The sequence below is a fragment of the Phocoena phocoena genome, chromosome 12 (genome assembly GCF_963924675.1).
Source record: "Phocoena phocoena chromosome 12, mPhoPho1.1, whole genome shotgun sequence".
NCBI lineage: Eukaryota > Metazoa > Chordata > Mammalia > Artiodactyla > Phocoenidae > Phocoena > Phocoena phocoena.
Window position 1 is genome coordinate 26,926,172 of NC_089230.1, and position 17,672 is coordinate 26,943,843.

Genomic DNA, 17,672 nt, shown 5'->3' on the forward strand with positions numbered 1-17,672 from the left:
AAAAATCAGTGTTTTCATACCAACATAAAAATGAAATTTATTTGAATGTAAGTAATCACAATAATTATTGAGATAATGCACAAAAATTAAATTTGTAGCCCTCAAAATCAAAACAGAAAGAAACCTAATTGTAATCCCTCGTATGTCCTCAAAGGTAAAAACAACTGAGTCATGGGAGTGAATTGAAAAAGATCTTGGAGAACATTTTGTACACACTCTCTAACTTAGAAGTCAGAGGGGTTAGCTAATTTTTCCATGGTCACACAGAATTAGCGGCAGAATCAAGATCCAAACTCAGATATTATCACTTGTCATTTTCTGACTTTTCATGATATTACTGGCTGTTCTGGTAGCCAGTGTTACCAGTAACCTATTCATATCCTTCCATATCCTAGCATGAACCTAAGCTGTGTGTGTTTCAGAGGTTCAGTGTTAACATTGCTCTATTCTCTGAGCATCATCGTTTTCTTTCCCTCAGATGGTAGTGGAACACACTCTTCACCCACACTGTTGTAAGCCTGCTCAGAAGGACCAGGCTGGGCACTAGATGGTCGAATGTGACTGGGACGGGAGTTGACCCAGCCCACGAGTGCACCATCTGGTTCTCTGTCCTATCTGTGTTCTTCTGTTTAGCTGCCCTTTTTCTGTAGCGATAAGACAGGAGTTAGTATAACGATCATAAAGATTCACTCACTATAATTATCTACATGTACAGAGCCCCTACCATGTACCTGGCACTGCCTTAAGCACTTTATATGTTACCGCGAGCCCACCTGGCAGCCCTGTCAGGAAGACGGTTCGAGGAAACGAGACCACAGAAGTCACTGCTTGCTCAGTGACACATACTGGGGGGTGGCAGGAGTGGGGGGTGGACTCAGGTTCCTGTGAAGCCGGAGCTTCTACTCTATCCTATACCCTTTCATTTCAAACTCCTTTTAGTACACGAGTCACTGTGTGTTTCTAAACAGAGTTCAGATTGATGGCGAATTTCCCCTTTGTGTGGCACTGACATACTGTTACAGTGTCATTGAAGTATAATCCTGGTAGCAGCAGCTCAGGGATGGGACTGGGTTGTTAAGGTCCAGGGGTCACAGTGGGTTTTCATTTCATTTTTATGTTATGATCTCAGAGTCCAGGAGAAAATGATAACTTCACAAAAGTAAAGGTTAATGATATTCACCACAGGTCCTTTTTTGGGACATGTTATTCTTCTATAGAGCTGCCGCTATGAAATTAGTGAATGTTAATGATTTAAATACTGAATGAGTTGTGTTTGTCTGTTCAGACCACCATAACAGACTACCATAGATTGCATGGCTTAAACAACAGAACTTTATTTTCTTACAGTTCTGAAGGCTGGAAAGTTCAAGATCAAGGCTATGGTAGGCTTCAGTTTCTGATGAGAGCTCCTTTCCTGGCTTTCAGGTGGCCGCTCTGTTCTCACGCTCTGTTCTCACGTGGTCTCTGTTCTCACGTGGTCTCTCCTCTGAGCGTGAAGAGAGAGGGAGAGTGAGCTCTCTGGTGTCTCTTTTTATAAGGACAGTAATCCTATTGGATTAGGTCCCTACCCTTATGACCTCATTTAACCATGATTACCTCCTGAAGGCCCTATCTCCAAATACAGTCACATTGAGCATTAGGGCTTCAACATATGAATTGCAGTGGAGGGGACACAATTCAGTCCATAGCAATTGTTGATTTTTTTTCTTGCATTCAAAAGTCTCATTTCTTAATGAGAAAATACAAAACTTTGATATTTTCTATTATCCACAGGGAATAGTTCAAATAACTAAACCTCTTAGAATTATTTAACTTTCAATTCTTATTAAAATATTGAAATATTTTACATTATCCCTCAGTTTAAAAGATTGCATGATCTGTACTTGGTAATAATCCTAGCAGTCACCAGCATACTCTGCCATAATATGAAACTGCTGTTTGCTATTTCACCATTGTTTGCCTGTTCTCTGTATGGCTGTTTAAAGACGACAGTTGTTTAAAAAGGCACTGCAATAGGATCTCCACGTCCTGGTAGAAAATTAGAAGTGGAACTCGAGAGTTTGATAAAGAAATATTCTTCCTTTAAAAGACTATTTGGGATAAAACTAATTATTGTTGTAATAATGTCTAGCCCTGTTGTGATTGATAACGCAATGTTACGAGCTACCTTTAATTTTCTGAATTGGAATTATGATGATGACAAATCTAGCAATAATGGCTAATATTTACTGAATGCTTACTAAGTGCAGAGAACTATTCTAACTATGTTAGATGTAATGATTCTTTTAATCCTCACAGTAAACCCATGAGAAGGTCGTATATGTAGCCAGAATTTACCCTGACAGAAGTGAGGCATAAGGAAGTTAAATAATTTGCCTAAGACCGGACAGTTATGGGTGAATGAGTCAAGAAGTAGTTCTCAATGAATCAGGAAGTAATTAATTAGTAAGACCCTTGGTTATGTACAAGTTGTGAAAAACACTATAGTGAGTGGAAAAAAAGTGGGAGGGGGAGTCCTTTGCTACACAGAAATCAGAGTATAAGAAATGCTAAAGTTTGTGGTAGATGTCATAAGAGCAGCAATGAGCCCTGAAGAGATGGAGCTTCTGGAGAAGACCTTAAGGGCAGTGTTCCTCCATATGCCATCAGTGGATCACTTGGGACCAGAATCACCTGGGAAGTTTGTTTAAAATGAAGATTACTGGGCCCCATTCTAGAAAAAGTGGAAATGAATGAGGGTTGGAGCCCAGCAATCTGTGTTTTCATGAGGCTACTGCCTTAAAGGATTGATCTGTTTGGATAAAAAAAAAAGGATAGCAACTTTCCCAGCAAGGCAACCACAGGAGCAAAGAGATGGGGGAAGTATGGTTTGTTTAGGAGGTACAGTAAGGAGAAAGGTCTCCAGGGAGATTGAAGAGGATGTTTTGGAGAGCAATGCAGAACAAGACCAAATAAAGATATTAAGGCCAGGTTTAGGTAGGACTTATTTCACTTAGCATAATATTCTCTAGGTCCATCCATGTTGTCACAAATGGCAAGATTTCATTATTTTTTATGGCTGAGTAATATTCCATGGCCTATGTATACCACATCTTCTTTGTCCATTCATCTATTGATATGGACACTTAGGTTGCTTCCATATCTTGGCTATTGTGAATAATGTTGTCTATCTGTTACCTTTAATATGTGTTCTCAGAGTATTTTTTTAATTTATTCAATCATTCAGTAAATATTTATTGAGCACATACTATATGCTTTTTCTCTGAGTAAACTTTTAACTTGGGCCTGAGAATTTCTTTAAAACCATGGGCTTTTAACATTGGAAGGAAGGAACCTTGAAGATCAATTTCTTCATGTTTTAGGCAAGAGTAAACTGAAATCCAAATGAAATTGTTCAGGTCTCCCTATATGTTAGCAGCAGAGCTGCTGGGAAAACCCAGATCTCTGTGTACCACCCTGAGTGATGTCAGAGGACAAACTTACTGTGGGTTTGTCCTCATGCTTTTCCTTCCATGAAAGTCAAGCCAGTTCAGATCCATTTCAGTAGATTTGTCTCCTGAAATGAATAGCTCTGGAAAGATTTAATGGTAGCAGAAATACAGAATCTCTAATATCAAAGATTTAGAGGAAGCAAAATGTTCTGAATTTATTGTTTTTCCCTTAAAAAGTAACATTTTAATTGATATACCACCATAGTGTCCTCCAGGTTTATGCTTGATATCTTGTTTGGACACTTTTGCCAACAATGTTAATAACTCACATTAAAAATGTGTTTAGCTGTCACGGCTGAAGGAAGCATCATATTTTTTAAAGTTTTGTGGGATTTATTTTTCCCTGAAATGAGGAAGGAGCATATATATGTAAAGAAGAAAGGAAGCATTCCATCATTGAACCATATTTTTTGAGTTGTATATTTTCATTCAGCTTTTTTTTTAAGTCTTACCTAAATAGATTATGAACTCTTCAGACACAAGGTCGGCTGTTTATTTGATCCCTGACATCCTTTTACTGACTCAGTGTGATATGCCTGTGAGGCATATCTTTCATCAACTATCAATCTTTGGGATTTTCTCCCAAATCCTTTTAACACTTACAGAACCAATGCTATGTTGAAACAAATGAAGTCACACACCTTTTTTTTCGTAAATTTTTAAATTTTTATTTAATTAATTTATTTTTGGCTGCATTGGGTCTTCGTTGCTGCGTGCGGGCTTTCTCTAGTCGCAGTGAGCGAGGGCTACTCTTCATTGCGGTGCGTGTGCTTCTCATTGCAGTGGCTTCTCTTGTTGCGGAGCACAGGCTCTAGGCGCACAGGCTTCAGTAGTTGCAGCACGTGGGCTCAGTAGTCGTGGCTCATGGGCTCTAGAGTGCAGGCTCAGTAGTTGTGGCACACGGACTTAGTTGCTCCGTGGCATGTGGGATCTTCCCAGGCCAGGGCTCGAACCCGTGTCCCCTGCATTGACAGGCGGATTCTTAACCACTGCACCACCAGGGAAGCCCAAGGCACACACTTCTGATCTGGAGGATAGCACATGTTTTAATGAGAGAGAGACAGATGGTACTATGGGTTTGAGTGCATCACATCGCTATCAGCATTGAGATGTGATGCATGCACTCTCCTGCAGTAATAATACACCAAACTAGAGGGCTGTTCCACTTCCCAAAGAGTAGAATTCAGTGCATCTTCTCTGGCCTCGTTGTTTGCATATTACGTTACGCTAAAAATTTAACAGTAATATTTTTTTCCTGAAAATTTGAGAAAAGCAAAGGCCATGGTTGGTTAATTAAAATCAAAGACCCCATCCATGTTTGTTAAATGTGGGCCGTTTCTACAGCCCTAACTGTTAAGTTTTTAAACCTGCCTGTGTTTGGTTTCCCTCATTTTTCTTCCTGAAGCTGCAAGAGAAATAATCTGGTTAGAGAGAGAAGAGCGAGCCAGGCAGCACTACGAAAAGCACCTGGAGGAGCGGAAGAAGAAGTTAGAAGAGCAGAGGCTGAAAGAGGAACGTAGGAGGGCTGCTGTGGAGGAGAAGCGAAGGCAGAGGCTCGAGGAGGACAAGGTGAGATGCTGCTCTGGGGGAAACGTGGGAGGCTCGTCTGTTTAAGAAACACAGCACGTTTACTGTGAAGTTTCCCGTTAAGGCGCTGGGATGCACACCAAGAATGTCTCAGAGGCAGCAGATTTACAGAGTCATAGTTTCTAGGGAGGTTGTGGTGTGGAAATCAGGTAGAGAATGGTATGATTGTCACTGTTGCCCCAGGAACTTTAAAAGCTCATTTCTCTGGTCTAGGCCTATAACTTATTTATGTTTACTTCATCTATACTGAAGTCTTAAGACTACTCCCAGTAATTGGATTTCTGTAGGGCTTTACCATTTACAAACATTTTCTCGTAGATTGTCTCATTTAACTCTTATTCAATCCTTGAGTAGGTGTTGTCAGTTTTTGTGAAAATGGACATTTAGACTCAGAATAGGTAAGTTACAGAAAGTCGTACAATCCATTAAGTTGTGGGGTTAGGATTACCCACATCCGTAGATTCCAGATGCTGTTTTTAAAATACAGTACCACATGTGTTTAAGCTAAGACCTGCACTGCCAGGCTTATGTGAGTTGATGGAAGCATCACACTCCCAGTACTAATAGTAATCGTCATTTATTTAAGTACCTGCTGTATGCCAAGCGTTTTATCAACTGGAACCTAATAATTTCAGTAACCCCCCACCCAGGTTGATATTACTCTCACCTTAAGGTGTAGGACTTAGGAAGTTTAAGTAGTACCTCTCTCTCCACTCTGCCTTAAGTTGAAGACTCCTCAGGCATCCAGGTGGAATCTAATCATCAGCTCCTCTCTTCCCTTTAAGGAACGCCATGAAGCCGTTGTACGACGTACAATGGAAAGGAGCCTGAAGCCAAAACAGAAGCATAACCGGTGGTCATGGGGAGGTGCTCTCCACGGGAGCCCCAGTATCCACAGCGCAGGTAAACAGACAGTAACCGCTTTCAAAAATCACTGTTTTTTTCTGGACAGTACAAGTCACAGTTGCTTTTTTATTCTGTGTTTGCAAAACAAAAATCCTGCGGAAATAATTAAGTTACACTTAAACGATGCTTCTACTGTTTGAGGATAAGAGGGTGATGGAGGTAAGAAGATAAGGTTCCCTCCCTCCACACAGGCTGATTTTCTCGTCCTTTACAAAATTCTTTAAAGAATTGGAAATCTATGCAATGTTTCTAAACAACTACTTTCAACTCTACATTATTTTAAGTAATTCATTTGCATAGTGGTTTCAGGATTATGGAATAGGTTAACCAGTTTCGTCTTTTTCTCTGGAAGAACCATAGCAATATTGACAATCAGAATCAATACTATGAGCTTATGTATTCTGACCCTAAAGTATATGCAACGCTAAGGCTCTTCAAGAGAAAATACAGATTTCTGAAGCTAGAAATAGTAGATGTCCAAGCAAATGGATGTTCCCTTGTTCTTGAATTGACATAAAATTGTACTGAGATTTGGATTTAGTGAAAGGCTTTATTTTTGTACTGTAAATTCAATACACCTTGAATTTTATATAGTGTGTCAGTTCTTTTTCATTTGTGTGAGTCTAATAAGCTTTTTTTTTTTTTAATTTACTTTGAAAAATCATTGTCTTACATTCTGTCCCCAGGTGGTTTTGTTGAGTCATCATTCACCTTTCTCGATTTAGCAGGACTGGACCACCACTTCACAACTTTTGGTGGTACTAGAAAACCTGGTACAGACATCCTTGTGATTTGCTGATTGCCTGACCTGTAGCTAGCACCTCAGACCTAGGGCCAGTTCATCGATAGCTGAACCATCACCACCTTAGTCATAATGCATGCTTAATATCCTGTTGCATAGACCTAGATCTGGGACGTGGCACAGTGTTTCTCAAGTGTTGATAGTATGACTCAGGTGACTTAAAGGTATTGAAATAAAGAAATTACATGTACTATGTTTACTTTCTTTTTAAATGATCCTTTTGGATAAAACCTTAAAAAAACGTTTTTTCACTAATACATCACCAGGGCTCAAAGTACATCCAGTGTGGCTTTATCCACCCAACCGCCCCATCAGTACAGCTGTTGCCACTTTCAGTTTTAATCTGAATAGCTATGGATTTTCGTTTGCTTTATTCTCTTTCATTCCTAACATTCAGTGTGTCTTCTATAACCCCTTCATTTAAAAAGATCTAAAAGCATGTTGCCACAACTTTGCAGTGAACCAAATTTGAAAGCATGTTTTTTTCCCTTGGCTCTTCATGACCCAGTGGTATTTGCTGTGGGGCACATATCAAATCTGTGGTCATAAGGATCATTTACATGTGATATTTCATTCTAGGGATAATTTTGCATATTTGTTCTATGCAAAAAAGCTGTCATGGTATGTACTTTAAAACCTTACTTATTTTTCTTTTACCTGGCTTCCTGTTTTACATGTGCACGTTACACATGTAAACCTGTTACAGATTTTCAAACATTTTTGAGGGGAACTCAAGTTACTTAGCTTTACTTCTTGCTTCCACACTCAGTTCAATATATAACCTTTGTTATTGCCACTCAGAGCAAGAGAAACCAGCGTTGTATTTGTGAGCCGTTGGATAAAATCCTTTTTTATAAGGTCTGTGAATTAGAGAAAATGGCTCTTATACTGGAACAGAGTAGTTTGAAAATAATGGGAATTTGCCAAAATTCTCAAAGGTCAGAATGATGTGCTGAGATCTTGAGAGCAGTGACTAGGTCTTGATCACTTTGAGTACCCCTTACTTCACCACAAGGCCTAACTTGTGGTAGGTACAATGAACAAATCCTAGAAGTTGAATTTAATCCGGATTAAATCAGTGTGTTGTCTCACTGCTCCCACATCAGCTCGCACTGCTTTGTAAAACTTTATACGTTTTAAACCGATTCTTCATGAATCCTTTTGTGGATCTGTGTTTTGTTCAGAGAGGAAAAGAAAAAGATTAAAAATTCTTACATGTTAAGTAATATAATAAATACATATTATATCTCCATAATTTTAATGATGCATGCTAGGCCTGCATGTAGACACAATCTCCGCCCAACTGAAGCTTAACATATAAAGCAATATCAGAAAAGATATTGCTGTAAGATCTCCTAGAAATGACTTTCATTTTCCTTCCTTGTGCCCTTGAACCTCACATTTTATCATTAAGATGTTCCTTTTGACATTTTACCCTAAATCTTTTCTTTGTTAGGATTGCCCTAAGAGCCCATCAGTTAAGTGTAAATTTGAGTCACAGAAATGATGGTTGGTTATTTTCCTTTTAATAATTAAATTGCTTCATGTAAGTCAAGGATACTTCAATAAATAAAAAAATTTTTAATTTAATTGCTTCAACCGTAAAGATGAGTCCCTGTAGAAGACAGGAATGTCTGATGTTGGTGGAAGACTTGCTTATCTCCTGCACACTGTAAATAATGGCCCAAAATGGTTATTCTGTGGGGGAAATTTTAACATTTTTACCACCAGGGTTAGTTAGACCAGTGGGAACGGGGTTTGAAGGCCTCTCTCACGAGGAATATTTTGGTTTGTTTTCAGTTTTAGAAGAAGCTAACCATAGAAAATAAAATAAAATATGGCAAAACCCCTTTAACTTTGGCTATTATAGGCCAGAAAAACTCCCTGCATCCTACGTAAATATAATGATGAGATGTTTAGACTTTTCCTTATGCACAGTTTTATTCAGGGAACATGATTTACGCTAGTGAGTGTGGTTATAGCTTAGTTCCACTGTACGGAGAACAAACTATCAGAGCTGATTTTTGCCTTTTATACAGCTATTATTTCTCTTCTGCCTTGAACTTTAAGAATTACCCTAAAATTATCCAACTGCAATAAGAATATTATTAATAAACTTAAAGAGAAAGAATTCTGATTTTCTTTGCATTGCTGCCAGTTTTGTTAGGCAGGTTTGTGGGCTGATTCTACATCTGTAAACCACACTAAACTCTGTGTTATGGGCACAGAGGAGTGGTTATTAGTGTACTTTAAAAAAAGAACTGCTCTGGGGGCCATTCTTACCACACCTAAAGGGTTTCTTTTTCTTTCTTTTTAATCTGTTTTTCTATAATGAACTTTAATGCCCTGGGTAAAATGACTCTACAAGCAAAGGTATCAGCAGACGCACAGAACCTGGTGTTCTTTTTATTCTAGTGTTTGCATCCTAGCTTACCAGCACTATTACTACCCTATTGTTCACACTTTGGGAAATCATGAAGGCGTTCAATTTTTTTTTTGCGATACGCCGGCCTCTCACTGCTGTGGCCTCTCCCGTTGCGGAGCACAGGCTCCGGACGCGCAGGCTCAGACGCGCAGGCTCAGCGGCCCTGGCTCACGGGCCCAGCCTCTCCGCGGCACGTGGGATCTTCCCGGACCGGGACGCGAACCCGTGTCCCCTGCATCGGCAGGCGGACTCTCAACCACTGCGCCACCAGGGAAGCCCAAGGCGTTCACTTTTATGGGCCCCTTTGTGCTTCACAGTCCCCTTCCATTATTTTCGTTGTCCTCCGCTGGCTTTCCTTTGGTCTTCCTACATTTGTTGTATTATAACAATATGCTTGAATTTCCCTAGCTGACTAACTGGTGAGCTGAATAGTTATTTTATATTTTTATTTTCCTATAAGAAAAATGAGTATTATTTCTAGCCTTTAAGTTACCTTTAAAATGTCCACTTAGAAAACTGTGCTATAGTAAAGATCTAGTCATAGAGCTGAAAGCATCCAATCCTAGTTTTTCCTTCCATCAGTGAACTAGGAAATTGCAATCCTGCATGCTGGCTGTCAATTAGCATTATCTCCATTTGTTTTAGATCCAGACAGGAGGTCAGTTTCCACCATGAATCTTTCGAAACATGTTGATCCCGTCATTAGCAAGCGGCTCTCCTCTTCATCTGCAACTTTACTAAATTCTCCAGATAGAGGTACAGTCAAAAGGAAAACAAAAAAAGTGTTCTGTTATTTCCTTAATGCTTTTTTTTTTCTGGATGTTTACAGATAAAAGTAAGCATCTGAAGTTGCTTTCCCTACGTTTCTTAAATAGGAAGAAAAAAACTTCAGAGTAAAAAAGCAATAAACGTCTGAGCAGCATTTTCCTTGCGACAAGAACGGTTCTCATTTTAGAACTTGGCTGAATGATTGCATTTAGCAGTGATGAAAGCGGTGCTTCTCTCAAGTTTTTAGTACATGAGTTTACAGCTCCAGAAATCACCCACTTATCCACCAACATGCAAATAATCTTTGCTATGAACATTTATTTCACTTCAATCAGATTGTCTTTGACTTTTCATCTGTACTTGGGGAATTCCAGGCTTTAACTTTCTAAAAGACCTTTTTAAATGATTCATGTTGATAGATTTCATTTTGCTAATTTATTTCTCCTTTAACCAAACCTTTCTTACTGCATTTCTTGTGTGTGTGTGACTGGTTTTCTGGTGTCCATTCATTTAAAGGGATTTGGCCTAACTTCAAGAACATCATTATTTAAGCCTCCTAAAAATTTCAATATTCATAGTCCTCCAATTAACATTTTATTTGAATTTTGAGTTTTGTTCATCCCATGGATTTACAGTACATGAATGTTGAGTTACTTATGAAATGAAAGTTTTATTTTACGCATCATAGAATGAAAAATCGAGCTTTTAAGATAAGCTGCTTGTTTTACATAACTAAAATGATTTTAAATTTAAAAAACCAAAGAATTATTGTGCAATATAAAAACACATACTCTTTGAAAGTAACAAACTGTGGTGACTTTGAGTGCTTTATTAAGAAACTGATTGGTTTTGAAGTGTTTATAGTCTTTAAAAAGAATGTAATGTGTGCATGTTCTATATGTGTGTATGTGTATTTGTATATTTTGTATTGTATAAAAGTTATGGTGTCATTGTTATGTACAATATAATGCGTTGATGTTATAATTAATCTCTTAAAGCAGTAAATGAATCAACTGCCTATTCTTGCCTTTTAACCTAAATCATTTTTTTTAACCTAGTTTGCCTAAATCGTTGATATTAGACATGTAGTCAAATTAATGGCCTTTTATATGTTAGAGAAAAGTGTTATGAATTGAAGTTCCTTTCATAAGTAGCCTTTATTTTCAAACCAATTCCCTTAAAATAACGTAAAATATAGCATGCTATTCTTAACAGTTGTGTATTCATCTTTTCTTTGGGATTGGTCGCTTAGCACTTGAATTTTATATTTTTGTGAACGTGGGTCTAAGACAAACTATAACTGGGACTCATGGCAGTTTTCAGTTAAACCTTGGTTTATTGCCTCCTACAATCCCGTAGCCGAAACTGGGGCAAGGTTGGGGGTAGGCAGATGGGCAATAAACCGAACAGAGTACTGTCCACACTTCTGTGGATTGACAGTGCTGTGTCAACTAGAAATAAGATGTTTTGTAGACTCTGCATGACAATATCTGATTGAATATCCTTAAGTAATTGGATCTCAGAACTGGGAAAAATTTGTTGGTTGGCTCATCTACTTCAGTTGGGATAATAGAGTCCCTAAGAGGTGAAGGGCCTGACTTCAAATCCTACAAGTTAATCGCTGGAGAAGAGGGACTAGAACAGAGATCACCAGCTCCCAACCCATGTTGTTGCTGCGCTGCATTTGTAGTTCTCTCCTTCATGGATGTCCTTCCTTACATCAATCCTGACTCCACGCGCTCTTCCTTTGGGTGAGGTTAAGGGTCAGGGGCAGTTCAATAAGCTGTTCATAGCTGGGGCCAGGAAATTGCCCGTTGAATCATGGTGCAGGCCTATAAAACCCAATGCTAAGCTGGACTAAAAGGATAAGGGGGAGAGCACTAAATTTACGGGTTCCGTGTCTCCTTCCCCCTTATCAAAAGAACTGTGAACCAGTTCTGGTCTAACTGACGAGGTCAGCCTGGAAGAAAGATCCGCTTCATCCAGGGGCTCCCGTGTGGTCCAGGAAGCGATTTTTTTTTTTTTAAGTTAGGCAGAACTAGCACAGTGAGAGGGCTCTGTCTTTTAATGAGAATAGAAATCTTCTGCATTTGAACTTCTCTAATTTAGAGATTTAAGTAATTTAGTTAGTATAATTTCTTTTCTGCTATTTTTTAAATTCGATTATGCTTTATTATCAAAGTAGAGAGCATTCTTATCAAATTATTAGAGGCTTTTACAGTCTGATCATAGAGAGTGTACACCATTACTAGATTGTTTGAGCTTTCTCAGCCCTGCACAGGCCTTAAAGCTGATATTAAACTGAAGCTCTGATACTATTAAAGTTGACATTCAGCTGGAATGCTCTGCTGGTTATTCAAAATGCTGGAATATTTCCATACCAGTTGGTAAATATCCACTTCCCCGAGCTGTGCTACAGAGTGTTATCTACTAGCTCTACTAGGAGAGCTCTACTGGTGCCTTGCCCCACCAGTTTTTAAATATTTTGACCATCACACCTGAATATAGTGTCACATAAACTGATAAAATGCCCGAGTTAAAGGAAACCCCTGATTACCAAAGATTTCTGTAATCGCTGCAACAGAGAGAATATTGCCCCTGGAAATTTTTGCATTAAAAATGTGTATCGCATATTATCTTAAGCTTCCTGCTTAACCAGCTTTTTTCTCAAGGAAGAAGAATAGGGCGTTTGAAAAAAGTAAGAAGGAAATTGGCTACTCTTTGCTGAAAATTAGTTCATACATTTTTTTCCCCAGGATCTAGATTAGAGGACATGGTGGAGGACCTAAAGCTGAATCCTGCCCACGTGTTCTGTTTGACCAGAGCAGGGGTTTTTTGTTCCTGTTTTAGATCTAATTAATTGCCATCATATTTAAAAATGTAAGATTTCATATGACATTTAGGTCAGGATGTGGCAACACTTGCCTGATTTCTGCATGGCACCCATCATCTGGAACTGAATAGTGATCTCCTGCTTGTGAAGGAACAGGATAGCACAAATATCTCTAATGTTTGATTGTGTCCTTGGACCAGATGGTCTTTTATGGGAATTGTCGATATCTCATTTTAAGTGCTTAAGTAGGATCAATACTGTAGTTGTTTCATGAGAATTAATACCTTTCCTTCGGGAGCTTATCATCTCACAATTAGGCCTCTCTAGGTTAAAAAAAAAAAAAAAACAATAAAGTAACTCTCCTGTACTAACCTTTACTAAAAAGTCATGGAAGAGATCTGTTTCTCTCTTGCTCAGAGCATAGTTATGAATGTGATAGAAGTGGAAACGTTTCTCCTCTCAAAATCTTTCATTCACAGTTTCGAAGCTATAAAACAAATCTCTTTGGATTTGCTTTAAACACCAGTCAGAGAGAGTGTTTAATGATCTTCATTTGAGGCAGATTCTTTGGTTGATGCCTTAAAGACCAACAGAAATAAAGTAATTGAGCTTCTCAATCAAGGGGAAAAAAAGACATGGCTTTTCATTGATAAACCATCTCTACAGTTCTAAGCCAGTTATCCTACAGAGTTTATCTAAGAAAAGGAAACATTCACCTCTTCTTCCCTTCATCATCTACTGAAAATACAATTCTAGTGAAGATTTTAATTTAATCCTAATCACTTTTCCCACTGATTTAATTCTCTGAATGTATTCTAATTTTAGGTTAGACTATATTCTGCGGTACATACACACACACACACACACACACACACACACTCTGCCATACTATAGTTTATAATAGCACTTATCCTACTGTGCGTTCTACTAACGGTGTAACTATTACAATAGTTTTTATAACAGATCTTTTTATTTGTCAGCAGATTGAATTTAACCATGAAGACTCTCCCAATAAACAGAAATTCTAGTAAAGAATTCACTAATTCTTAAATTCACCAGCACCTTCATCAAAATAGCTACTCTTTTAAAATAAAGTCCGATAATTAACGTACTTATTGGAGGTTGATACTTCCTTTCAAATAGGAGCGGATATTTTCTACAACAGCCTTTAACATCGGATGGCTTCTATTAACTAAAACTAATTTCCTAGAATTCAGAAGTCATTTCTTTAAAATATAACATATATAAAAATGTATTATAAGGACAGTTGCTCCAGAGACCAGAGGACTTGCACCTGCTGTTTATGATGCAGAACAGAAGTGGCCTTGTCAGGTTTAGACAGTTTGAAAGACTTTTATAAGCGACTTGGAAGTGTATTCTAAAATAGAGATACAGTCCTCCCTCAGTATCCGCGGAGGGTTGGTTGCAGGAGCCGCCGCAGATACCCAAGTCCTCAGATGCTGAAGTTCCATAGTGAGCCCTCCGCATCTGCCGGTTCTGCATCCATGGATACCTAGGGCCAACTGTATATTTATTGGGAAATATAAAATGTGGAAAAATCCATGTATAAGTGGATGTGCGCAGTTCAAACCTGTATTGTTCAAGGGTCAAGTGTATATGATCACTTTATTTTAGTGATATTTGTAGGATTTTGCAAGCTTCTTTCCTGATATCTTAGGAAACTAGCTTCTGTATTTTCATGGACCATCACTGGAAGCTAACAGTATAAGCAAAGTAATTAATTTATAATTAGCATGCATTTCCTAACAGTGGTCTTGTGAAGCCCCAGTACAATTTGGGACTCCACTTCATTGCATCATTTTAAATTCATTTTCTTGACTCTTCACACACCCACTAGTAATTTCTGACATTATGATTATATTGAGTTTTGGCTTTTCTATCTTAATTTTATCTTCAGCTTTACCCTTATCCTCCATCAGAATTTTTATGTTTTTGCCAAACCAGGGACCTTAAAGAACTTGCTTGCTAAATGGGAAAGTCAAAAGAAAAACTTACATAGAACGTTGCATGAGTCCTCTTTCACTTTATTATATCTAATTTCCTCCAGTTGCCCAAGTAGCAATTCATGGAGATGTAGCAAAACTTAATGGAGACCTTTTCTCTACCCACATATTTCCAGTCTTGCATGAAGCTTCGACTTTGTTGAAGTTGACATTCAGGGTACTTAGGACGCCTTTTGGCTGAGGTGTGTGCTGTCTGCTCACCGCCCATCCTGATGAGGGCAGATGGGTTCGACAGACTCAGAGATACATGCCAAACCTGCTGGAAATGGTTCTTCTGTTTTGTTACCTGTTGGATCCATAGGAGGGTGGTTAGCAAAATCTGTGTCCATAAAACTAATACAGAGCCTGCCACAAACTTAACCTCTTGAAGAGAGGCACCTTATGGAATAGCTGCTCCTTTGAGCAGAGTCCCTCCTGCCCTGACTCTCCACCAGCTTCCTCCCCGGACAGCCTGGTCTCTGTCGAGGTCTCTCGCGAAGGCCCGGCGTGTGGGAGCGATAGGGGTGATGCCTTGCACCCCCTCGCCCCTGGAAAGAATGCTTCTAACATCTCACTTATGTGGTGACGTTTAGCTCGCCGCCTGCAGCTCAGCCCATGGGAGAGCAGCGTGGTTAACAGATTGCTGACGCCCACACATTCGTTCCTGGCCAGAAGTAAAAGCACAGCTGCCTTGTCTGGAGATACAGGTAAAACTGTCAAGGTGCAACTTTCTCCGTGAGGTAAAGTCCTCCTTTAGAAGCGTCTCTAAGCCACCCATTTTCATCTAATCCCATCTCAATTTTTCCCATCGCGTGCTTCTCCTCCTCCTGGTGGAATGGCGTTGGAAATGTGTCTGTTGGTGTTGGTTTCATGCCCCTGGTATCGTTTCCTCTGAGCATCCGTCTTAGCATCTTATCTGGACACCAGATGCCGGGCAGGTAAAGGATGCCCCTCCCTGTGATCAGATGGCTTCAGAGGCTTCTGTCTGTTCATAGTGTTACCAGAAAATCCTATCCCTTACCCACCTTTCTTTCTGCCCCTGCATCTGAGCAGATGATCAAAGGTAGAAATAATTTAATATCTAATACTAATTTGTGGGCCTGGGGATAAACTCAAAGCACAAGCCGATTTAAGCATAGTGTTTCATAATGTAGCTGTGGACTAGTCACATCCTCCCTGGGCTAGTCTTTTATCTGTAATTGAGGAATAGTACCCTTTCAAAACTCTATAAAGAGTTGTGGAGAAGGCTAATTACAGTGTTCTTATTTGTTACATACTTTGAAAATATGTAAAATGTGCCAAGTACTAGTTATTATAATTAGTTATAACTCCTCTACTTTTTTGAAATATAAAACACCCCTGAATGAGCCAATTAGTTTAATGAGAAGTTAGTATAGAGTCTACATCTAGCTGGAAAGAAAGATACCTATTAGGCTTTTGGCAGTGTCTCTCTCATGGTGAGTTGATTTTGACTTTCCCAAATATCTTTGGGCACAATTGGTGTATCTATGTAACCAGCCCTCATGTTTGGCACATGAGAAATTGCACAGCCTCTTCATAAAGCTCCCTTTAAAAAGGCTTTGCCTCTGCAAGCCACCTCATGTTCACTAGCCCTCTTTTTTAATAATAATTCTTGGTGGTTTTATGATATCTTTCATCTGTGGTGTCCAATGAGCTAGTATCAACCCTTATTCTCATAGTACCCCTGGGAGGCAGTCAAGGAAGCAAGTGCAGGCATTCCCACCACCTGCCTGTGGAAAACAAGAGATTGACAATAAGTGAGTTATACCAGAGGCACTTAGAAAATTGGTGGACTAGGTCTTAAACGTGCTTCTATCCTCGGCACCCTCGTGATGCTCTCTGTACCATTGTGCGTTCAACTAGCTGGACCACAGTGATCTGTGTTTTCTATAAAGTAACTCTCCTGTCAGCTGTCACATTGCATCTGAGAATTTTCTGAAGGAAAAAACTACAGTTTATTTCAAAATACTTTATTTTTATGTGCATTTTGTCATACTTTCATATAAGTCATGAAAGCTCTTCTTTATGTCCAGCTAATTGAAAAACCTTTAAAACTGCTTTTCAGTCCTAATTCATAGGATCTAAATAGTTTATGGTTCTCATGCTTCTGAACCTCCACATTGTATGTTGTTTCATACTAAAGGACTGCCTCACAGCTAAAAAATTGTCTTTCTTTGCTATTTCTGTCATCACTAGCTTTTGTCAATTCTTTCACTCTTCCTCTAGTCTCTTCCAACACCATTTCCTCATTTTCCACCCATTCGACTTGCCCAGCTTCCCACCTTCCTTGGCGCTCAACCAAGGTGCTTTTTAATCTGCTAACTGGCTCTTCTTTACTTTGCAACTTTTCCATTCTCCTTTTCACAAATTGATACATTTTTGTAATGTATTTTAGTGTGAAGCAATGCATACATAGCCTTTACTTGAGTTGCCTGTTTTATTAATACATTCCTTAGATCATTGTTACCTATTATTGCATTGATAACAGCTTATATTTAATGAACCAAAACTGTTGTGTTTAGAAATTTCCATTTGAAATTATTCATGTAAACGTCTCTTACACTTATCTCCTCAAAAACATTTTTCCCATCACTTTTATTTTTCCATCTGGTCTCCTTGATTATTTTTTCTTGTCTTCCCATTTTAGTGTCGTCCCTTGAGTTCACCTCATATCCAGTTGCCATTGGCGAGAGGATGACCTACATCCAGAGCCAGGGTTACAGTAGCAAATCAAAATAGCCATCCTTACTCCTAGGGTGTTTGGTGATTGCAAATTCCCGGAACAAGTAATAAGAGCAGTTGAAAATTGGAAATCAGAGTCTCATATGTTTCACTG

General features: G+C 38.9%; 1 protein-coding gene across 1 annotated transcript in view; it reads left to right on the forward strand.

The window, feature by feature from the left end:
* MAP7 (microtubule associated protein 7) overlaps positions 1-17,672 on the forward strand; it is a 142,744-nt gene that overhangs the window by 100,524 nt on the left and 24,548 nt on the right. Inside the window, exons 4-7 of the mRNA XM_065889186.1 lie at positions 4,897-5,060; positions 5,864-5,981; positions 9,857-9,967; positions 15,409-15,522. Coding sequence (XP_065745258.1) covers positions 4,897-5,060; positions 5,864-5,981; positions 9,857-9,967; positions 15,409-15,522 — 507 coding nt within the window. The remainder of the gene's footprint in view (positions 1-4,896; positions 5,061-5,863; positions 5,982-9,856; positions 9,968-15,408; positions 15,523-17,672) is intronic.